Source organism: Taudactylus pleione, unplaced genomic scaffold, assembly GCF_031769625.1.
Source record: "Taudactylus pleione unplaced genomic scaffold, aTauple2 ptg000436l, whole genome shotgun sequence".
Lineage (NCBI taxonomy): Eukaryota > Metazoa > Chordata > Amphibia > Anura > Myobatrachidae > Taudactylus > Taudactylus pleione.
This window is the reverse complement of record NW_028284838.1, coordinates 3,268,346-3,293,515: the sequence shown is the minus strand read 5'-3', so window position 1 is coordinate 3,293,515 and position 25,170 is coordinate 3,268,346. Positions and strand designations below refer to the sequence as shown.

Sequence of the window (25,170 nt, the reverse complement as noted above, 5' to 3'; positions counted from 1 at the left end):
GGGCTTACGACAAGTGAGACCCTACCCTAGGGTCTCGTCGTAAGCCCAGATGGTCGCGATGGTCTCTGACCATCGCGACCATCACCCGAGCGGTCGTTAGAGCTGTGGGTGTTAACCCACAGCCTAATGACCGCAACAGAGCGACCGCTTGCATCCTCCGACCGCCTCTGAATGAGGCCCTATGTCCCACATTAGTAATGCCTTTATACACATAATACCACACAGTAATGCCCCTTACACATTATGCCACACATTATTACAATCCAATCTCCCTGCACAGCACTTACCTGGCCAATAAAATTGTGACCTCATCACCTCGGCCTGCCTGAACTCTGCAGATATTGAAGCTGCCATGCTGGTGCTCCTCAAACTATGCAGCTTACTTTGGCAGTGTGGGCCTGATTCAGACCCACTCGTGAGCGCACAGCGCTCGCAAGCAGGTCGATGGTCCCCCACTGCGCATGCGCACACCGGAGCCGGCTCCGGCATGCGCATGCACGAGACCCGGCCAGCGACGGGCGCTCCGTCTCTACGGGTCTTGCACCAAAGCGGGGCAGCTGTCGATTGTGATTGACAGCTTGCCCCGTGGAGGCGGGCAGGTGGGGTGGCTGGCCAAGCGGAGGCGTTCCCGAAGGAACGCCTGCCATTTGGGGGTGGCCCCACTGACATCACTCGTGATGTCAGTGGGTGAGCTTCCGGCTCTACTAGAGCCGAAAGCTCACTGGGGCTTGTGGGAACGAGACCCTACCACAAGGGTCTCGAAGCAAGCCACGATGACTATCACCTGGCCGCACGCTAAAGCTGTGGGTGGTAACCCACAGCTTGGCGAGCGGCCAGGAGGCTGTCTATAAAAAAAAAACAGTACGCCCTGATTCAGAGCGAGCGCTCTCAAAGAGCGTCCGGCTCTGAATCAGGCCCTGTGTGCACACAGACTCAGCCTGCTGGACTTTACATGCGCAGCAGCCCTCCTCTAGTGGCCATTTTTGTTACTACCTGAGATTACGTATGCACTGTCTTTGTCATCTTCAACACATCCACCCCCATCAGATTTTATTCTTACTATTTCTCCCTCTGTTTTTTAACATTTTGCTTTTCTAACTGTGCAGTCTTTTCATCTGTATGTTCCGTAGTAGGTTTTATTGTGTGCTTCATTTAGACAAGCTTTATTGTGTATGCTTTTTTATCATGTGGTTGGGTCTATCTAGATTTCTTATATGCCGTTTTCTTAGCACTTCTAATGAATTACACTTCCCTGGAGATCCATATTAGCTTTCTCTTTCTTGGCTTTTGTTTTGTTTTTACTAACATATCTAGCACAAAGTTGTGTAGCTTTTAAATTCTCTTATGAGTAAAGACCCAAATTCTAAAATCATAGCTTTGGTGCGGTTTTCTTTCGTGGCTACTTGCAAAGGCCAGTTAGGAACTTAGGGCCTGATTCAGACCTGCTCGCAAGCGCACAGCGCTCGCAAGCGAGTCGATGGTCCCCCACTGCGTGTGCGCCGCCCCCGGTGTGCACATGCGCGAGACCCATCCTGCGACTGCAGCTCAGTCGCTACGGGTCTCGCTACAAGATGGGGCGGCTGTTGATGGTGAGTGACAGATCGCCCCATTTTGTAGGTGGGGAGGGGGGGTGGCTGCACAAACGCAGGCGTTCCCTTTTAGAATGCCTGGCATTTGCTGTCGGCCCTAATGACATCACTAGTGATGTCAGTAGTGGACTTCCTGCTCTATTAGAGCAAGAAGTCCACTCGGGCTTGCGGGAGCCGTACCCTACCACAGGGTCTCATCGCAAGCCCGATGGTCGCGATAATCGCGACGGACTCCAGGCCGCTTGTACAGCTTTGCGGGTGGGGTGGAGAAAAAAAAAACTTGCCCTGATTCAGAGCGAGCGCTCGCCAGTAGCAAGTGGCTCTGAATCAGGCCCTTAAATTGACCATGCAAAATTCTGAAAGTTGCCTCACATACAAGGGAAGTGAGAGGGGACAGGAGTACTAATTACCCCCAATCTAGGCTTGTTGGTGGGGCCTGGTAGGGGCCCGGGTCAGTTGCTAAGTGGTATATTGTTCCCTGTTGTAGCATTGCTGAAGGGGACAAATGTCCCTCTGTGCAGCTGACGGTGCCCCAATTCCCACCCTGTGTGGCCATCGTCGCCCCTCGTGTGGTCACCAGTGCCACTGGGAAAACATTTTTCATTTTTTGAAGGGGCATGGCCATGCCTCCCCTGAATTTGGCCACACATCCTCAGTACCCTGTCCGGGGCAGCTCTCAGCACCCCTGCTCACGTAAGACAGAAATAATCCACTGTGGGGCCAACACAAAGGTAGGCAGGGCTACATGCCATTATCTGTAGTAATATTGTTTTTAGGCGAGGTTAATGCAACACTCAATGGTAGACTGAAACACAACAATGGCAGGCATTTTAGGGACCTAATAAAGGCAGCATCTCAGTGACTGTGATAAAATGCAGACATCATCCCAGTGACCATCATACAATACAGAGAACACCCCAGTCACCATTATAGAATACATAGCACATCCTACTGACTGATATACAATACAGAATACATTCCAGTGACTGACATACAATACAGACACCATCCTATTGGCCACTATACAATACAGTGAGCATCTCAGTTACTGTTACATAATAAGAGAGTACCCTAGTGATCACCTTACAATACAGAGTACTTCCCAGTGACTGGCATACAATAGTCATGCCCAATTATGTGTATAAATAAGATGCTTCCACCTGAAAAACCGTAATATATGTGAAACGCACACCAGTGTGTATACTTATATCAAAAGCCCACAGATATGGCTTGACAGTTTTATTAGTAAAGACTAAAGTTACATTACCTTTTTTGTACACAATATAATAATGATTATGTATATGTTTTATTTATATGGCACCACACAGTGTTTGTAGCAGCAAACAGGGAAATCTACAAAAACAAACAAACAAAATGTATTCAAACAGACGTACAAGGGGAAAAATCAAACCGTGAGATTTCTATACAACTAAGTAGCATTCAATGACCCATTTCCCTTAGAGGGACATACAGAAGGGATCAATGTCACTCACTGTGGATTTGCATGCACTGGAGATGAGTATAGTGCAGGGTGAGAACCAAGAGTGTGGAGGACCCATCTTTTTAGAGCCAACAGTCTAGAGCTATGGGGATAAATCAAGAAAGGTAAAGTTTGGAGGGGATAGAGAGGGAGGACAGAAGACATGAGTTAAGGTTGTGAAGAGGGCTGGTGGACTTTGATTGACAAGATAGGACGTTTGAAGTCCTGCAGACTGGTAGAGAGTTTTATTATACAGCAGGGAAGTGAGGTCCAGAGTAGGATAGCAGCACAGGAATAGTCTTGAATGAAGGAGGGGGAGGGGGATTGGTAATAAGCTCAGAGCAAAAACAAGATTCAAAGGTATATTGAACTGTGATGAACTTGAAGATATAAGAGGGGTTGGAAGGATTACAAGTTTGAAAGTGATATGAGTTCTAAGAGGCATATCTAGGGGTGCATCCTTTGGTATATTTATAATCGGTGCAGGGTGTGCAGTGTACATGAGCCCCATGGTCCAAGAGGGCCTTGCACTAGTGGCGTAACTAGGGGGTTTGGCACCCATGGCAAGGGAATAAATGGTGCCCCCCCTAATTACCTAATTACCCCATGGGCCTAGTGCCCGACAACATGGTGGTCTAGGTAGGAAGTAATGGTAGCCTACCAGTCCCTAGCCGCAGTCTTCTGCCGCTGGAGCTCTTCTGTCTTGAGCACGACATCTTCTGGCCTCCTTCCAGGGCCGACAGATGTCTTCCTACGACATCTACATTCTCTGCCCGCCGCCTATGAACTGACTTTTCTGCCCAGTGGTGTCTGACGTCAGACACTACGGGCAGAGCTAGCCATGACATGGCTTGCTGCGATTGGCTCACCGCGGGTGCTTTCTATTGGCTGCCGGTCCTCAAACCGTAATTGGCTTGCAGCTGACTCCAAATTCAAATGACCGCCGGCCCGTGAGCTGCAACACTTGATCCCAGCACTGGACATTGCAGAAGGGGGCGCCAGCTCTGCCCCACACGCACCCCCCTGGTTACGCCACTGCCTTGTACCCATATATAGTTATACTTACCTTTCTGCAGTCTCTGGATTCCTGCGTCTGCCGGCGACCCGGAGCTGCAGAGCAACAAAAAACACAGGGGAAATGGTGTGGCAGCCATTTTTCTAGTGATTTGCACATGTGCACTAGAGATGTCCCCAGAAATAAATTGTGGGCGCCATTTTCCCAGAGACCTTCACATGCTCAGTAGACTCTGGCACCAATCACAGCTCTTCTACTTTAAGTGAGTGTTAAAGTGCCTGATATACAGTGCCCTCTATAACAGTGGTCGGGGAACGGGTAAATTACCCCACATGGGGTAAAAATGAAATTCCTAGGGGTAATGGACAGACAGCCGGACATGCATATGAATCATTCTATAATATAGAATGATTCATATGCATGCCCGACTGTGCCGCAGGGAGGTGTTATTACCAGCGGGCGCCCGGCTACTTCCCTGCAGCATCGCGTTAGCTGGAAGCTAGAGTTCTCTTCTGAACTCCAGCTTCCGGCTCTCTCCATGTGCACTATGGGAGAGACATCATGACGTCTCTCCCATAGTTCCGAGGAGCAGCCGGGCGGACAGGACGGCGGCGGATGCAGGAGCAGATCCCACATCCCTTATAATACCCATTATTACAACCATTAGTGTGACTGCATTATATCAGTGTTGTTCCCCCCCACACAGACACACACACACATACACTGATTGCAGCAGCCTAGCAGGTCCCCCATCCCTTATAATACCCACTATTACAGACAGTGTGGCTATATTGATTATATATCAGTGGCAAATAATGTAAGGGGCATAAACCAGGAATGAAAATATAGTACTATGGATTGTTTGAGGCAGGGGGGCCCCAAATCGGTATCTTGCTTAGGGCCTCTTGAGGTCTAAATCCGCCTCTGACAGCTTGTGCCAGTGCCACATATCAAACCTACATGACCAGCCAACCAATGATCTGGAAATGTGCAAAAGGTGTCTAGCTAGAAAATGGTTAAAATTAGGAGAGGGATAGACTCTGAAAACCCAAAGTGTACTTACCCCAGGAAAACTTAAAATTAAAAAGTATTGCACTTTAAATTAAAATAGAGCAACGTCATAGTGGTGTTGTGTAGCTCAGTGTTTATTGGAAAATATTACTTTACTAAACGCATATCTACATTCAATAGTCTGAGCTCTATGTGGCATTTACAAAGGGAATTATTTTAGTATATTTTTCACTTGCTAATACATATTTGAAGACGTACCTAATAACCTAGCTATATTGCTACCTAAGGCAATGAATAGAATAGCATCTCTCTCATCTTTTATACATTATAAATGAACAATTCTAGTGTATACTGTAGAATACAGATATTGTCACCTCAATCATTATGTCTATCATGAAGGTGCAAACTACTAAATTAGAGGTTTAAACTCAACCTATATTATAATTGTCCTTATGTTTCTTCTGGCTTCAAATTATATAGTTAAATTAGTTTTTTAGTTTGTTTAATTTCAAAATTTGAACATTGCTTTCATTTTTTTTATTTTGTTTTTATTTTACTATTGTAATTAAATCCATACCCCCTTCTCCTGGTAATTAAAGTAGATACAAGTGTTCCAGCTATACCTTATTTGTTAAACCGTGTCTTCTCTGTCTCTTCCAGGGCAGAAGTGATTTTGGGGAATATCATCAGGAAGAAGAACTGGAGGTGAGATTACCTAATTTTCCTCCACCCTTGTTTCCCTGGATGATATAGGTTATTGTGTACACAGAGTTTGGAGGGTTGGACTGCAGCATTTTCACCTCTTTAGACTTTTTTGCACCTTTTTTATCTAATTTTGTATCTGTGGGTTTTTGTTGTGTGCCTTCCCACTTTTACTCACATTGGCTTGTTATTCTAGATTTTTCCTTTCGTAGTTTCCCTCCACTTCACCTTTCTGCCTCACACTTTTCTTACTGTCTTTCTTATTGTTTATTCTTTTTAAACTTTTTATTTAAAATGTTCTTTTACTTACGTTTCTTTATTTTAGAACATTCTTTTTAATCTTCCTTGCTCTGTCTTCCTTTATATCTTTATTACCTTACATCCTCACTTTTTTCAGCTCTGTATTTCCTCTTTGATGCTTGTCCTATTTTCCATTTTTTCTTCCTCCTCTGCCATGCCGCATCACTTCCTTCGTCACAACACATGGCAACAAGGCAGCTGTCTCCATCCCATTGAAGCTACTCATAAAAGTAAAAGATGTGAAGCACACAGTAGTGAATAGGCTCTGTAAAGCTCTGCTCTGAAGAAGTGACCTTGTGAAAGATAGTCTGCTGTGCATCATGTCTCTTCTGAAGATGTTGGCTCAGTACGGCTTTGCCATGCAGTCCCATTAGTGCTGGAGGCTAAACAGTTCAAAGCACCAAAAAGAACTTACACTGTACCCCCAATGACTAGTGCTATTACGAAAACTATTCACATAAATGACAAATTCAATGGGAAAATGCAAAGATGAGGAATGGGTAGGGTGGGAAACTGGGAAAGAGGAAAGGACCATTAGGGTCACAGAGGGCAGCATAGGATTGGTTGCAAGGCTCTTGTGATCAATCAAATGCTGCCTTCTATGGTACCAAATGCCTATTGGCACTTTCTACGCCTCCCTCCAATCACTGATAATCAGATGAAGTTTACAATGCCTATAAAAGTAAAAGGTGAGGTACATGTTTTACAGTTTGGATACATAAAAATACTGCCACAGTTCCATCACTACTTCTGAGCACACTCTTCCAATAACATAAATATGTTCATTTTCAGCATTTACTTATACAGTATTGAGGGCATATTGTGCATTACTGATACCATTGTTTTGTGTGAATGCAGAACAACTATACTAATGACATTATTAGTATTAATGTCACTTGGGTAACTTCATACTGTATATGCCTGGTAGGAGCTTGGTTGTAGGGTTACATCTTTTGTAAACACAGTAATGTCACTGATGGTGTGTTTGATACTTTATATGTTATATTAATAACAATAATAGAACAGAGTTACTATAATAAACAAAGGTAAAACTGTTTTAATCAATGATTTATTTTGTTTCCCACAGACGATCAAGTTTAGTCATCACAACTAAATTATACTGGGGTGGAAAGTAAGTTTTATTCATGTTCTTGTGGTGTTATAATAATGATGAATGTAATTCCCATAGTCAGACAAAGTATAATACATTGCTAAATCAAAATGATACACTAAGTGATTTTTTTTTAAACAGGTAAAATTCTAAAGGTTATATATGTAACCAAGGGGTCTATCCATCAAAACTAAAAATGATGCAGTGTTAATTAGGTTTAGAACTCGCATTGACTTCTACCTGATTAACGGAGCAATTCATCATGGCTCCTGTTCAAAAGTATCTGTACCGAAAAACTGTCATTTCTGCTTAGACAGTTTTCCGAGAAGAGATACTTACCTCCTGCAGCTGACCACTGGCCCCCTCTTCCCCAAGCACCCCATGCAGCTGACTGCTGCCTATCTCCCGGGCTCCCTTCAAAGTTGACTGCGATAACCTCCCCCTCCCCCCCGGGCTCCCACACAGCTTTAAGAGATGAGGGGGCCCGTGTGCAGCCTCCATTTGGGCCCCCTCCTCTCTGGCAATGGACTGAGCTCAGTAGAATCTGGCTTAATGCCAGAATACACTGCACATGCGTGGGTCTCCAGGAAAATGGCGCCCGCGCCTTATTCCCAGGGACATCTTTTCTGCGCAGGCGTGAGTCACCAGGAAAATGGCTATAGCTATTTTCCCTCTGATTTTTGTTGCTTTGCAGCGCCGACCCGGATGCTGCATTTAGTAGCAGCACCCTGAAGGGTAAGTGTAAACTAAATATGTGTGCAGGGTGTGCGGTGTGGCCCCCCCTGGACTCAGGAGCCTGTGTGCCCCACACACCCTGCACTCATTATAAATACGCCCCTGAGGTGATATTGAAACAATTAGAAAAGCATATCCTAGGGACTCTCAAATCACACCACACCAGCATATAGACTTAAGGTATATTTCTAGGATTTTGAAAACCCCCAACTGTGGTAGATTTATACATTTTTTGTCAAAAACAGAATTGGTAAGATGTCTGTTTAAATACCCCTGCTGTTTTTGGTGCCATCAAAGCCTCTTCCATGCATACACAGACAAAGGCTTTTTGTTTACCAATTCGCTATCCAGGTAATTGATTTTCTTGCTCACAGGATACCATAATTGAATGTACACACTAATGAAACTACACAAGCCGCCTCTCAGGCTTCCTGAGTGATTAAACTTCTGTGTGGACAGAATTATGGCAGAACATCAAAAGAACACAACTTGTAAAATTCCTTGATGTACCCATAATCTCTACAATATTCTTTATATTTTCTAGAGCGGAAACCGAAAGAGGTCTGTCAAGAAAACACATTATTGAAGGTAATTGTCTTTATGTGTCCTCTTTTCCTTTTTAACATCAATAGTATTTATTGAAATTTTTAAAGAAAGGGGTACAGAAAAAGGAAGGGTGAGAAAAGGAAACATAAAAGGGGAATACAAGAAACTATTATCTAGATTACACATAACATAGTACCAAGTAAAATGGAACAATATAAACAATGATACAAAAATAAAACAGAAATCAAAAAGAAAGTGATAATTTCAATGTGTCAGGTTCATTGAGACTAAATTGTAAGGGGTCTGACATAGATGAGTTATAGACCAATGCAGCTCCTTCTCCATCAGTCACATATTCATGCCAAGTCATCCACTTCATTATTTGCGAAGATACAGAAGTAGAGCATGACATAGATTCTGTTGCCATTAAAAAAATTTAAATTTACTTTGTGAAATACCCTTACCAAAGGAAAGGGGGGTTTTCCAGCATTGAGTCAAAGCAGCTCTGGCTGAAATACAAATGTGACCAAGCACATACCTCTGGTGAGACAGAATACTAGCAGGGTACATGTGTAACAGGTCCAAAGATGGAGAAGGAGACAAAGACACACCTAATACTTTGTTAATCAAAGAGAATACTTCCAGTCAAAATGTGAAAAGTAGGGGACAAGACCAGAAAACATGAATAATATGGCCAACCTCCCCACAGTTACACCAACAATACTTAGAACAGGAGGGCCAAATAGTATGTAGTCTGTCAGGGGCCAGGTACAATCTATTTAACAAATTAACATTAATTTCTGAATGATTTAAACAGCGAGACATACGGAAAGGCATAGAGTAGACCTTCTCCTGCTGAAGATCAGAAATCGGGTAACCTAACTTTAATTCCCACTGGAGTTGGGCTGGAGATTTAACAATAGGACATGTCTCCAGGAAAAAATGATACCAAAAAGAAATACTGCCCCTACTTCCACCCATTTGCAAATGGGATAAAATTATGCTAGAAGGGAGATGAAGAGACCCAAAGGAGTGAACCACACTCTGGAACCAGTGGTGAATCTGAATATATTGGAATAAAACTGTAGGAGAGAGAGAATAACAAACTTGCAAATTACCCCCATCTAAAAGATCCCCCAAAACCTTTACACCCCAACAATTCCAAGTGGATAAGATTGGGGATTAACATAGCTACGGCTTTAAGAGAAAGGACACGGGATGGGAGAGAGAATGCTGGGACACAGGAAACCAACCTATCCCATACTTGTAGTGATGCTTTAATGAACGAGAATGAAAGAAAAGTGGGGGGACATAGTTTGTTAGGGGTCCACAATAAATCAATTAACGGGAACCTGGACAACACTTCTGTTGCAAGGGAACCCAACAATTTGTAGGGGGCTTATGGAACCATTCCTGAAGTTGAGCCAATAAACACTCCTCTTGGTAATGATTGAAATCTGGTAAGGGTAATCCCCCACGCACCTTTGGGAGGATCATACGAGACTGTGCAAGTTTCGGAGGATGATTCTTCCAAAGTTAACGGGTTAATATGGACATACATTTATCCAAATACTTGTCCTGAAGAGATACATAAGTTTAGAGAATAGAAACATCTAAAATGCCACTAAATGGCCTAACCAGGAGATCTCATAGGAAAGCTAAGATTTGGTGAAACCCATCAAACACTCAATTAGAGGAGGTAGATTGTCTTCAAAAACAGAAGTTAGAGTAGAAGGAACGTGAATGCATAGATATTGAATAGTTCGCCAAAAAAGAATTTAGATCGAAGAGAGGAAAGAACAGAGTTTTCAATATTAATAGGCAAAGCATCAGTCTTAGTCGGGTTGAGCCTGTGTTAAGAAACCGTGCTATATTCTTCAAGCACTGTATGTAAATGAGATAATGAGTTTAAAGTGTCTGTAACAAAAAGGAGCACATCATCCGCGAAGAGGCAAAGTTTGTGATTCATGGACCCAACCGTAACACCAAGGAAGAGAGCATCGGCCTGGAGTTTAGCAGCTAATGGTTCAATGACCAAAACAAATATTAATGGGGAAAGGGGACATCCCTGACGGATACCATTTTTGATAGGGAATGCGTCCGACATGAATCCATTACTAAACACTCTCGCAGAGGGATTAGTATACTAAGCTAAAATGGAGGACAACATCTGATCACCGAAGTCAAACCGGGAGAGAACAGCTCACATATATAACCAGTTCAAACAATCGAATGCCTTCTCAGCATCAAGAGAAAGCAGGAGAAGGCTGGATGTAGAGGTATTAATAAAGTCATTAAGATTGAGCACTCTGCATGTATTATCAGAGGCCTGTCTGCTGGACACAAACCCTACCTGGTCTGGGTGTATCAATAAAGGGAGAAGAGGAGTAAGACGGGAAGCTATTCATTTAGCATATACTTTGATATCCGTTAAGGAGTGCAATGGGATGATAATATTGGCAATAAGCAGGGTCCTTTCCAGGCTTAGGGAGAGTTACAACTTGAGCCTCTAGCATCTCGCCAGGGAATGTCCATAAATTTGTAACTTCATTAAACAAAGATGTCAAGGTAGGAACTATATGATCTGGAAAGTTATATAAAAATCATTAAGGGAACCATATGGTCCAGGATCTTTTCCACGAGGAAGGGATTTAATAGCAACCTTTACCTCTAGTGTAGTCCTCTTTTCCTTTTTCATGTCAACTTAATGTGTTCCAATTCATCTACATCAGTGGTTCTCAAACTCTGTCCTCAGGACCCCAAACAGGTCATGTTTTCCAGGTTACCCAGCAGGTGCACAGTTGTATTTATTACTCACTGACACATTTTAAAAGATCCACAGGTGGCGATAATTATTTCACTTGTGAGGAGACCTGGAAAACATGCACTGTTTGGGGTCCTGAGGACCGAGTTTGAGAACCTGTGATCTAAATCATTTAATGAACTATACGTGATGACATACAATATATAAATTATAATGTGATGCTTGGACAGAAAAATTACTTTATTTATTAATGAATGTATAATACCTTGGTTTGGAACACATTTTAGGATGTAATTTTAATGTAAACGTTCCAAATTATAAATTGGTACTGTATTTTTATGCCTCTGAACATTTTTGGGCATATTTATAAAGTGGAGATAACTAATACTCTATATCACAGATATAGTTATCACCAGCTTGCCGGACTTGATATATACGTAGAAGCTTAACCTCTGGTGAAAACATCCATATTCACTGAAGAAATATTATTTTTCTCTTTTTTCAGTGAAATCTGGAAGAGATGAAATTAGAAAAAAGAATACAGATTAGACAGCATATTTTCCATTTTAGTACAAATATTCAAATACACACTTTCACAGTATTTATACATGAGAGGCTGACTACAGAGACTGGCATACCCTTTATCAGCCTCAAACAGGTGCTCTGGCAATCAAGGCTGCTAATCAGCTAATCGACTATTCCCATGTAGAACTTTTGAACCTGTCAACCTTTTGTTCCTGTCAACCTTCTGTACTGTCTAACTTTTGTCATGTTGACTGTTTTCCATGTTGACCTTTTGGTGTCGACCAATTTATTGTCAATCTTTTTATTGTCGACCTTATGTATCATGCCCCTCCAGTCCTCTCTGCTATCCATCTCCCCCACCTGTCCTCTCTGTTAGCCATCTCCTTCCTCTTGTCTTTTTTTCCATCCATCCCCCTGTCCTTTCTACCATCCATCTCCCCCTTCTTGTCCTCTCTGCTATTTATCCCCCCTCCTGTCTTCTCTGTCATGAATCTCTCCCCTCCTGTCCTCTGTCACCCATCTTCCCCTACCCACTCCTGTCCTCTCTGTCATCCAATGTCCCCCTCCTGTCTTTTCTGCCATCCATCTATCCCTCCTGTCCTCTTTGTCATCCATCTCCTCCATCCTGTTCTCTCTGTAATCCATCTCCCCATCCTATCCTCTCTGCTATCCATCTCCCCATTAATCCTCTCTTTGATCCATCTCCCTGTCCTATGCTGTCTGCTATCCTTATACCCTCCTGTCCTCTCTGTCATCCATCTTCCACCTCCTGTCTCTTCTGCCACCCATCTCCCCCTCCTGTCCTTTCTTCCAGCCATCTCGCTCCTTCAGTCCTCTCTGTCATCCATTTCCCCATTCCTGCCTTATCTGCCATCCATCTTCCCCTCCAGTCTTTTCTGCCATCCATCTCCCCATCCTGTCCTCTCTGCTAACCATCTCCTCCCCTGACCTCTCTGTCATTCATTTCCACCCTTCTGTTCTTTCTGCCATCCACATCCCCCATGTCCTCTCTCCCATCTATCTTCCCCTTCTGTCCTCTCTGCCATTCATCTCCACCCTCCTGATCTTTCTGCCATCCATCTCCACTCCTATCCTCTCTGCCATCCATCTCCCCCTCCTGTCATCCATCTCCTCCTTCTGTCCTCTCTGTCATCCATTTCCCTCCTCCTTTCTTTTCTTCCATCCACCCCCTTGTCCTCTTTTCCATCCATCTCCCCACTTCTCTCTGTTATCCATCTTTCCCTCCAGTCCTTTCTGCCATTCATCTCCCCCTTAATGTCCTCTCTGCTATCCATCTCTCCCTCCTGTCCTCTCTGCCATCCATCCCTCCTCCTGTCCTCTCTGCCATCCCTCCCTCCTCCTGTCCTCTCTGCCATCCCTCCCTCCTAATGTCCTCTCTGCCATCCCTCCCTCCTCCTGTCCTCTCTGCCATCCATCCCTCCTCCTGTCCTCTCTGCCATCCATCCCTCCTCCTGTCCTCTCTGCCATCCATCTCCCCCTTCCTGTTCTCTTTGCTATCCATCTCTCCCTCATCTCATGTCTGCCATCTATCCCTCCTCTCATGTCTGCCATCTATCCCTCCTGTCCTTTCTGCCATCTATCTCCCCCCTCCAGTCTTTTCTGCCATCCAGGTACAGTTTCTCTGTCTGACTATGGCCTCTGTGGCTGCGGCTCTGCATCCGAGAAAACAGCTGTTTTTACTGACACGCCTGCGACACTCCCCTAACACGCCACGAGACAGACTTTTTTTTCTTTTTTGCGTTCACTTCCAACCACCTCCCAGTCACCACCCATCACTTTGTCTCTCAATTTGTGATACCGTCTGACCCTATCATAATAGCACCGTGCCACGTACACTCAGGGGAACGCATGCAACATCTGTTTTTTTTGCACATGCGCAGTAGTATATAAATGCTCAACTACATTGACCATGGGCATTGCATTCGGTTTGCGTCCAACTTAGAATCAGGACCGACATATATTAATCCAAAAAAGATTACTGCACTGAATGCCACAGATTGATCATTAAATAATAATCTAATGAACTGATCAGTCAGTATTATTCAGCGTAGTAATCTTATTTTGGTTAGAAAATTATTACACTGTCACTTTACTGCTACTCTCTTGCTACCGTTTATTAAGTATGTCTGAGGGAGCAATTCAGGACACAAAGTAATTTTCTGAAAGGTCGGGTAAAAGTCTCATTAACACTAGGCTTTTTCTCTTACCGTATGTTTTCATTTCTTTTGTACTGCTTTTAGGCTTAAAGGGCTCACTACAGAGGATGCAGCTGGAATATGTGGATGTGGTATTTGCAAACCGGCCAGATAGTAATACCCCCATGGAAGGTCAGTATGGGATGATTGGTTCTGGTTGTTCACCTGTGGCTAGGAAATTAAATTCTACAGGCACGAGGCAGGCAGATTTTCAGAAATACAGCATCAGCCACGTTATCGCAAAGCCTCTTTCATTTCCAGATTTATGAAACCTAATAACAACAGACTAATACTGATTCTAGGATAAGTCAAACCTATATCAGGAAATCATTATCTCTATTTATTCTTTCTCCTAATGCAAACTGAATATTAATATGTATGTGACCGCACTTTTATTTAATAACAAAAAGTATTTTATTGTTTAGTTTCATTGCAATCCAATACATACAAAATGAATATCTAAGGTTCTCTCCTGGAATGACAAGAGTTAATTATATGCTGGTTACTGGGTGGGAGACATCACCATTCATTCTTGGATTGTCCCATAGCTTTAAAATCACTACAGTACCTGGTTAGGATTGCCGGATGTGAATGTCTAGAGCTCTGTATACAACCCGTTGACTGTCAGTTGCCTAACGCTGTTTTATATACTAAAGCTAATATATATATTATTATTTATCTTAACACTACCTCATTATTCAAATGTTCCTAAAACCTTTTTGTTTCTAAGCCTTTTTGTGCAATGTCATCTGTTCCTTCTACAGTATATATTATGTGTGTAATTTTTATGTGTCATGTTCATATCAAAGTAGAGTGTCTCATAATATGTTAGCACTTTATAGATAAAGGATAATGATATCCAATCTGGGGACAGGCTTTAGTGCCTGGAGCATAAGCTCCACCTGCTCCACCTACACTAAGGCCCTGGCTGGAGGATCAGGGGCAGCAAGGTGATGCTTTTCCTAGGACATCTAGAAACCTTGCAGAACCCTGATTAGTATCCCTCATCATTGAAAGATTAATCCTCTTTTCATATTTAGTCAAATGTAATGAACATTTCATAGTTACCATTGCCTTTTTTTTACTCATACTTCTCTGTCTCTTTGTTAACCCCTATCAGATCTTACACTGTGCTCATCTATCTCGTTTTTCCTCTCATTCTATTCTTTATAAAATGGTCTCCTCATTATTTCCCTTTCTTACAGTGTGCCAGCTCTTTTACCTCACTTACCTATTGCTTCATGCTTCTTTAGCTGTCCCCTTCTCTCTCATAATACACAATATATCAGTGCGCTAGTGAAGAATAATATATATGTGTAAATATAACAGTTGGTGTCATAAAATACACTGATAATAATTTATATAATTGAATTTAATAAAATCAGAAACATAAAAATATATATCAAATACAATAATTGAGTTAAAAACAATTGGTTCACATAACAAGCTCACAGTATATAAAACAATTACTGTATCTAATAAATAGAAATCTGCATGGATTATAATGAATGATCTGGAATATAATACTTATCAGATTTTTGCAGTTTAACGGAAAATGGGTTGTTAGAAGGAATCAAAACAATCCAGGAGAATAACACGTAGCCAATAACTAAATATCCAATGGTTTAGGAGGTGTATAGCGTACTGCTAAAATATACCATCAATTGTTTGCAAGGTAGTATTTGGCCAGATTAGACTTCTGTCTCTGGTAAATCAATGCAGCAGTAGAGATTGTAAACTTGTATGTGCCCAAATAGTGAATGAAGTGATCACAGTCAACACGTTTCGTTTTGTAAACCCAAAACTTTTTCAAGACTGTTGGAGTGACCAGATTTCCTTCTCTTTATCCTGCGTATGTTACACTTATTGATCTGTTGATTACAGCTATTAATAGCCTCTTGGATTTTTTGTGAGCATAATATTGTAATGAACTCTTAAAAAACTTTAATTCCCATAGATTTCAACCTTAATTATAAACAATAAAAATACAAATAGGTTTAATAAATGAATAGTAGTAATAGAAAAACATTTCATTCAAAAACTATATATAAAAATAAATATATATCTTTGTCAAATAGAAGAGACATTTACTTATTAGATTGTAAGCTCCTAGGAGCAGGGTCCTCCTCACTGTCTCACAGCCCTCTTCTCTAGCACTTCTATAACAGCCTTCACCTTCAGAGCTGTACTGTGTATGGAGAATTGTGTTGCTAATTGTTACTCGTGCTCTGTTTATAATTTGGTTACTGTATTGTAATGTAATGTTCTGTGTACCCTTTACTGTATGTATGGCGCTGCGGACCTCTTGTGGCACCCTATAAATAAAATGTAATAATAATATTAGCTTTCTTAAAAGCTTGGGAATATTAGTAAAGAGGAAATGTTAGATAAATAAATATGCATCTTTTTGTGCAAATACCTATTTAAAAAGATATGTGTTATTTAGTGCAAATACACATTTAGAAAGAATAAATAGGTGTAAGTCTTTATGTGCATATATATTTGAGAAAGATAGACGTGTCATTTTGTGCAAATAAAAATAAAGTATATATCTTTTATGTGCAAATACAGATCTACAGAGAGATATTTATACTGTGAAATAACAAGAACATAAATTGGTTCCTTATTATAACATAATTTGTTTGATGGTATCATGATACATATTCTATACAACAAGCGTCTTATTAGCATTGATGATATAACGTACTGTAAGTGATTTTATCAAAAATAAAAAATGTGAAATTAAATGACATAAAATAAAATGAAATAACAATAAAACAAAACACAATAAAGATTTTTACTAGGATCTAATATACACATTCACATTCTGAATGAATCACTTCATAATGATAATAAGATATATAAATAATATTAAGATGTACTGGTAAGAAATGCGGACCTATAATGCAGTCTACTGGCAATAACAAAGTGTCCTATAGGGCCATCCACCTACCTGTAAAAGAAGAATTCCCATAAACATAACATTGGACCCATAAATCTAAATTGGTCTCGCTCCATAGGATATTGATTAGAGTGTGTGGAAAAGACATGTTCTATGTCTGATAAAAGTTATACAATCAATAGATCCAATTTAAAGTTGCTATTGATTGTATACTAGGAGATAGGCCTAAACTATACATGTATAATCTAAAGCTTCATTAAGCTTATTGCACAAGGTGTCAAGTTTGCAAATACACATTGATTCACCCTAGCATAAATCTCTAAACCTACTGCCCCCTCTTTTGGTGCTAACAAATATTTCCACCGCTGTATTTAATAGCCCACTGTGGTTACCTTCATGAAATTGAAAAAAATGTCTTGATACCCTATGATTCTGAACCTTCTTTATAGTATACCGGTAATGTTCTCTAAACCTGGTTTTTATCATCCTGGTAATGCAATCACCAATGTACTGGAATTTAAAAGGACGCTTCAGCACGTATACATTATATGTAGGGATGTGCGCCGGACCATTTTTGCCGGATTTGGATTTGGTTCTAATTCGTCGTCCGGCTTTGGATTTGGATTTGGATTTGCCAAACTGCGGTGACTGGCTTTGGATTTGGATTTGGATTTTTTTACAAAAATTGACAAAAAAAGCTAAAATCACATAAATTGGTCTTTTTTTTCTTCCTAGAGTATTATTAACCTCAATAACATTAATTTCCAGTCAATTTAGACCATATAACAGCTCATAATATTGTTTTCAACATTATTGGCCAAAGGTTGCAGTGAGCTGACTGGTTCCTAAGCGACAGAGCAGCGGCACAACGACACAGACACCACAGTATAAAGTACATCTATGACACATTGCCACACAGCAGTGGCAGAAATGAAAAGTAGTGCACCCACCCAGTGGGGTACGGCCAGCAGAGTCACAGTACTTGTTTACATAGTGGGCTACGGCCCAAGGAGTCACAGTGCACAATCTTATTCACATTACACCGCACGTAGGGCCTGATTCACATTACACCATAAAGTAGTGTCTCTTATTTATGTTACGACACACAGTAGTGCCCCTTTTACACAATGCCCACAGTAGTGCCCCTTTTACACAATTCCCACAGTAGTGCCCCTTTTACACAATGCCCACAGTAGCGGTGTTCTTTACACAATGCCCCCAGCAGTGGTGCCCCCTATGCAGTCCCCTTAGTAGTAGGGTCCCCTATGCTGTGCCCCCAGTAGAATGCCCCCCAGTAGTATGCCCCCCATTAGCAGGCCCCCCCAGTAGTATGCCCCCCATTAGCATGCCACCCAGTAGTATGCCCCCCTTTAGCAGGCCCCCCCAGTAGTATGCCCCCCATTAGCAGCCCCCTCAGTAGTATGGCCCCCCAGTAGTATGGCCCCCCAGTAGTATGGCCCCCCAGTAGTATGGCCCCCCCAGTAGTATGCCCCCCCCAGTAGTAGGCTGCCCCCAGTAGCAGGCCCCCCTCAGTAGTAGGCTGCCCCAGTAGTAGCCCCCCCTGTAGTATGGCCCCCCCTGTAGTATGGCCCTCCCAGTAGTAGTAAGCCCCCCCAGTAGTATGCCCCCCCAGTAGTAGTAAGCCCCCCCCCAGTAGTATGGCCCCCCCAGTAGCAGGCCCCTCAGTAGTATGGCCCCCCCAGTAGCAGACCCCCCCAGTAGCAAACCCCCCCCAGTAGTATAGCCCCCCCCAGTAGCAGGCCCCTCAGTAGTATGGACGCCCAGTAGCAGACCCCCCCAGTAGCAAACCCCCCCCAGTAGTATAGCCCCCCCCAGTAGCAGGCACCTCAATAGTATGGACCCCCAGTAGCAGACCCCCCCAGTGGTATAGCCCCCCCAGTAGCAGACCCCCCCAGTAGTATAGCCCCCCCCAGTAGCAGGCCCCCCCAGTAGCAGTCCCCCCCAGTAGCGCCCCCGGACCTTTGACAAGTAAAAAAAAAAAAAAAAAAAAACTTACCTGATTCCCCGCTCACGCACGGGGATCCGAGTCAGGCGGTGAACACCCGAACATGGTTCGGGTGGACTCGGATCCCCAATGTTCGCAATTCACTTGAGGCACGAATATTCTTAAGATTAGTATTGTTTTTGAAGATTATCTTGGTAGCTGACCAAATACATGTAGATAAAATCTTATCTTGTTGTAAAATGGAAAATATTGGTTTTGATAAATGTCTTTAGCTGACATGGTCACATCCCATGCGACTGTACCGTTCCGCTATGTCCCTGGTTTTTAAAGAGGAGATCCATACCTCTGAAACCCGGGATCCCTGCATCCCCAAATCGCACCCCAGAATGCTGAGCGAACGGCATTCTGGAGTGCATGCGCCAGGGACCGTAGTGCAAGGAGAGAAACTTAACCCTGAGCACAGTTTGGCTGACTTCTGCAAGTGCAGAGATCAGCTGCAGCAGGGGGATTGTTGATCATCAGTCCCCCCTGACACAAGCACCTCTGTGCTCTGCATGTGTGGGAAAGTACGTGCTCCATAGCCCAATTTCTCACATGCCGGTTTTGGCCGGCCAGGCAAGAACCTGGCGGTAGCCGGACGCCTTTTTTCAGGCACTCAGTGCCTTTCATAAGCAGCGGCTTTGAGCCGCTTTATGTGTGAGGTTTTTTTTTTCCTACTGGGCATGCGCAGCAGCAGGCACTGCTGCACAAGCCCGGCCGGCAGAAGCCCGTGTGTGTGAAAGGAAACATTGTTTCCTTCACACTAGGGGCGTGCAGGGACAGCACGGCCACGGCATGGCACCGTCCTGCACAGTAGATATTTCCGGCTTTTGGACGGCGACCGTGCCGTGGTTGTGCCATGTGAAAGGACCCGTTGATTCCCTGCATTTACTAGTTTTCACACCCGGCTAAAAACCGCTTTTTGCCGCCCGGCCAAAACCAGCATGTGTGAAATTGGCCATAGGGGTGGAGGTGGGGGGTAATTCCCATGAGGGGAACTCTATTTGCACTGGGGAAGGGGGTACGAGGTGTAATGTCCTAATTAAATAAATATAAGGGATTGAGGGATTTTAAGTTAGTTAAAAATTGCATCGATCACTGGGAAAGCATGTGCAAAATATGGGTACTTATTATATTGGGGACGGGGTGTTACACAAATGGGGATCTATTACCATTAGGGGGGTAGGGGGAGTTATATTAATGGGGAACAATTGCCAACGGGGGGGTCTATTGCCAATGGTGGTGGGAGATCATTTTATGATGGGGGCCTATGGACTCAGAGTGGTGCAGAACACCCCCTACACATATTTTGTTTTTCAATAAAATATTTGAATTAATTTGTAAAAATAGGTTTTCAATTTAAATAAGTAAACAAAATCAAGAATTTCTGAAGGCCATTTGGCAAAACAAATTTTTAGTTAAGTGATCAGTTTTCATTGTATCTACACCTGGAAGCCCAAGACCTGGTCGCGCATGCAAAAAAATGCATAGCGTTCCCCTGTATTTTATGAACCAGCACAAGGCTCTGTTGAGCCGGTCCTGGTTGTGGAAATAGAGGGGACAAAATGAGTAGGGGTCCCCTGTATTTTCCATAACCAGCATCGGACTCTTTCTATCGGGGTGTAATGCCACATAAACACAATAAACTTTCATGGTGTTTGCGTCTTGTGATTATTTTAATATTTCTCTTGCAGGTGAACTACAGGTAACAGCGGGCCCTTAATGCCATGCTTGCTGATAATTGTGGTTCTCCAAGTACCAGCATGCAGGGGAGGCTTGCTGAGACCTGTAGTTCATAAGAAAAATACAATATACCACACTTTTATACACAATCAACCTGGCACCCACCGGCCAGGGGTGCCGGAGGTAGCCCTGGCCTGGGGCACCCTGGAGAGGGGGACACCACTTTATTGGGGGGGTCCCAACCTTCCCAGGGATCTCCGGTCCTGGCTGACTAGCGGTCAAGTGTAATGCTTTGGCAGGGTTCCCTGGCTGTGGCATTACACCCCCACTAGGAAGAGTCCATTGCTGGTTATGGAAAAATACAGGGGACCCCTACTCATTTTGTTAACTTTACTTCCACAACTAGGACCGGCTCATCAGAGCCTTGTAAAGGTTCATAAAATACAGGGGCACCCTACGGATTTTTTCCCCTGTATTTTAAGAACCAGGACAGGCTCTACAGAGCCCGGGGCTGGTTATGCTTCTGGAAGTGTGGGGGGGGGGATTCACATAATTTTTTTTTTTTTCTGTTTACCTTTTTATTAAACACAGAAGCCTTCACAGATCTCACTGATCTGTGAAGGCTTCTGAATAACTCGGACCTTGTAATGCTACTCACATTAAAGATCAGAGGGGCTATATCAGCATTTCACTTGCTGAACGCAGATTCTCGATTACTGGGAATCTGTGCATGTGCAGGACCCGTTCTGTGAATGTGCAATGTGTGATCCAGGGCCGGCTCTAGGGGTGTTCGACCAGTGCGGTCGAACAGGGCGCCACCCATAGAGGGCGCACCCCTCCACAACATCCCGATTTCAGCGGGACAGTACTGTCCCGCTGTACCACCCGTGGGCCAGATTGGCCTGCGGGTGGTCAAATTGGAAGATTGGGGATCCCCACCACCGCAACTGTGCGGCAGTGCCGGACCCCCGGAATGTGAATGGATGCTACGCGCATGCGCGCGGCATCCATTCACTGACGTGAGAGGGCTGGGGGAAGCCTAGCCAGTGATGGAGGGCTGGGCTTTACCCCCAGTCTGACGTTATTTGGAGGCGTGCCATGCGGGCACGCTTCCAAATAATGTCACTTAGGGGCGTGGCCTATGGTAATGAGGCCATGCCCCCCAATTTAGTTTGAGCACTGCTTGGCCGCTTGAGATTACAGGGTGCATCGTTCTGGGCTGCCACAGGGTGCTCAGTCCCCTGGAGCCGGCCCTGGTGTGATCGCATGCAGTCCCTTCTATTCCTCTGCCTGATTGATGCAGTTTCCTGGCCACACCAGCCGGCCAGCCTGAGTAAGCTAAGGCCTACTCCGCTGGCTGGCAGCCCGGCACTGCACACAATGAAATAAAAGGTAATAATAAGTTAATAGCATCAGACAACTTGTCGTACAGTACATTTTGGAAAATGAGAAGAAAGGAGGAAGGACTGCCACTGTCACTTTGTTATGTTTATACCTTTTTGTATTGATAAACAAGCACTGTAACATCATGCAGCTTACTACCGTCTTTGGTGCACTATTATAGATGATAAAATTATTAAAAAGTTCCCAGTTGTGTTTAGTGAGGGATAATATCCATTTCTAATATTGTATGACGAGAAATGTCACCTTTCTGCTGAGGAACAGAGTACATATTTTATATGAACAGCTCTGTACAACTGTATTAATTAGCACTGGATTTCTGCACTAAACACATTCCTGCCTTAATATGGACAGGCACCATCTTCTGCTACTCATTAATAAAGTCTGGTAAATGAGTGCAAGTGCTGTGTTTTTGGGATATACCTCTGTATTGTTAAGGTTAAACCACTATTAAAACTATATTTTATTCAAGGAGCTACAAAGTGTCTGCAGCGCTGTAGATTGATTCACATAAAAACATATCAGAATTACAGAGCATAAGTACAATAATGAGCAGATAACCAGGCCATGGCGTAAGACAAAGCAAAGATCAAAATGTTACAGTAACATCACACAAGAGGTGAGAGATGGGAGGACAAAATGACATAATGACAATTACAAGTAGGCATCTTATCAAAAAGGTTTTGGGGCCTATTCATTATCATTTAAAGGCCCACTACACATTCTGAAACAATCATTTCTGTGAGGTCTATGTACTAAGCAGTGATAAGTGACAGTGTGAAAAATGATAAGTCTGTGATAAGGTGCCAGCCAATCAGCTCCCAACTGTAATTTTTCAAACACAGCCTGTGAGATGACAGTTGGAAACTGATTGGCTGGCACTTATCACAGACGTATCACTTTTCACTCTGTCACTTATCACTGCTTAGTACATAGACCCCTATATGTATTAAGTAACAGGTCCATTCATTATTAGGGGCCCCAATGTGCTACCCTTTGTATTAAGCAAACTCTGAAAACTTAACATTTCTGAGTTTGCTTGCAGGAACTATCACCATCTTCAGACTTTGCTGAAAGTACCAATAAATCTAAAGGTTTTTTTTATTGGCCGCTTACATTTTTATTCCCGTGGGTAGGGGCCCCAGTCCATTGTTTTGCCTATAATGTTGTTAAGACAGCCCTGCAGTTAGGACAGGATAATGAATAAGCCCCTTTATAAAAACTTATATTAGCATATATTAGATATTTTCTTGTAGTTTCACGTGAAAAAAAAATCTTTATATACTAAATATCTTTTCACTTTTTGCCAAAGTGTACATGACCTTTTGCCATGCAGTTGATTCAATTCAATGATGTTATTTACAGGCAGTCAGTAATGGTGAAGACAACACAAATCATATACCTGTCAGGATGCGGCCTGGGATCGGCCGCTACTCACCTCCGCACCGGCGTCCTTGGGCTTAGGTGTTCAGTCGCTGGGGTTGGAGGTTAGTGGTGACTGAGTATTCTCCCCAGGGTCTGCTAGGGCTTCCGTGCTTGCGTCCTAGTTTCCGGGGTGCCGGGCATGGGCGCAGCCATGTTGGGCCATATCACCTAACTAGTCTCTCCCAAAGGTAGTCCTGCAGTCACTCAGCTGATCCTCTGATCAATTGACCAGCTACCTAAGGGTATTTAAGTCTGACTTCAGGAACAGGAAGCTGCTGTTCAACTTCGCTGTTCCATTGACTACGATACTCACCAGTGTTTCTCCGTGTTAATTCCTCAGTGTGTCACTTCAGCGTTCTTGCTGTTCTCAAGTGTTATTTGCATCAGCCCCCAGGCTGACTTCCAGTATGTCATTTCCGTTCTCTCAATGAACTCCAGTTATTTTTATAACAGCTCTTGTGTTTTTATTATTGTGTTGTTCAGTTCCCCAGCTGCCTCCCTGTGTTACTGTTGTCTTCTTTCATGCTAATTACTAGTTAGCTGGATCCTTAACAATTCTCAGTGCATTCCTGTGTTACATTTCCTGTGTTCTCAGTGCAAGTCAGCGACTGGTTCTTTTACAATTCTCAGTCCATTCCTGTGTTACATTTTTCCTGTGTTCAAGTATTCAGTTCACATGCTGATCTCCTGTGTTCAAGTATTCAGCTCACATGCTGATCTCCTGTGTTCAAGTATTCAGTTCATATGCTGATCTCCTGCATTCAAGTATTTAGTTCATACGCTGATCTCCTGTGTTCAAGAATTTAGTTCTTACGCTGGTCTCTAGTGTTAGACCTTTATTGTCTCTGTGCTGGTTTCCTGTGAATTAACTCTCGTAAATATAGTTACCGTTCTTCATGCCATTCCCTGTCCAAAGGGCCACGATCTTCTCACATGGTGCAGTGAAACCCATGTTCCATCTGGAGGGGTCACTGGTGAAGACCACCAAGTGAGTTCGACTCCGCGCCTCTGGGCAGGTCTAGCCAAACCTGTTTTTGGCCGCAATAGGGAGACCTAGTACTGTCACTCACCTTCTTGTTCCCTAGCCACCCTAACCCCCTGGCTTCTATCCTCACCTGAAAAACTTCCCATATGGTTCCTGACAATACCTAAGACATATCTAAGACAAACTAGAGACATGATGATTTCTGGAAATAAAGTAATAATAAATGCAAAGATGCAACTCTCAGCTTTTAGGAAATTGTATACCTAGTGTGGCATCCGTGTTCTTTCAGTTTTCATAGGTAAGTCACCTAAAAATGTATGCAATAATATATAGTACAAAAAAAACATACATGTAGATCCCGTTAATAAAAAAATCATGTTATACTGCATAACAGTGTGTATGCAGATTATCAGTAAATCTAGAATCGCAAAATAGTTCAGAAACCTGGTTTTGGATGTTTTTAATACAGTATATTGAGCAGGTAGGAGGTTAACAGGGGTATTCAATATGGAGCGAAAACTCCGGTTTTGCGATGTTTTCGCACCGATGACGTCATTTTCACAGGTTTTGGTTTTACACCGTATTCAATTTCAAAGACTTTTCGCAGGTTCGAAAATCTTTGAAAAAAAATGGGGATAACTTTTCACCACTGAATAGGTGGCGAAAAAAAGTGCAGAATTGGGGTTTAGGGGTGCAGGCTTAAAAATAATAGCCTGCACCCCTGGGAATGACATTTTAAAAATTACTGTGTCAAAAAAAGTTTTAAAAAAAATAG

At 43.1% G+C, this 25,170-nt stretch overlaps 1 protein-coding gene across 6 annotated transcripts in view; it reads left to right on the top strand.

The window, feature by feature from the left end:
- Positions 1-25,170, top strand: part of KCNAB1 (potassium voltage-gated channel subfamily A regulatory beta subunit 1) — a 516,750-nt gene that overhangs the window by 447,729 nt on the left and 43,851 nt on the right. For all 6 annotated transcript variants that reach the window (XM_088447678.1, XM_088447679.1, XM_088447680.1 and 3 more), the window contains 4 exons: positions 5,756-5,800; positions 7,185-7,229; positions 8,488-8,531; positions 14,040-14,126. In XM_088447678.1, the coding sequence (XP_088303804.1) occupies positions 5,756-5,800; positions 7,185-7,229; positions 8,488-8,531; positions 14,040-14,126 (221 nt within the window). The remainder of the gene's footprint in view (positions 1-5,755; positions 5,801-7,184; positions 7,230-8,487; positions 8,532-14,039; positions 14,127-25,170) is intronic.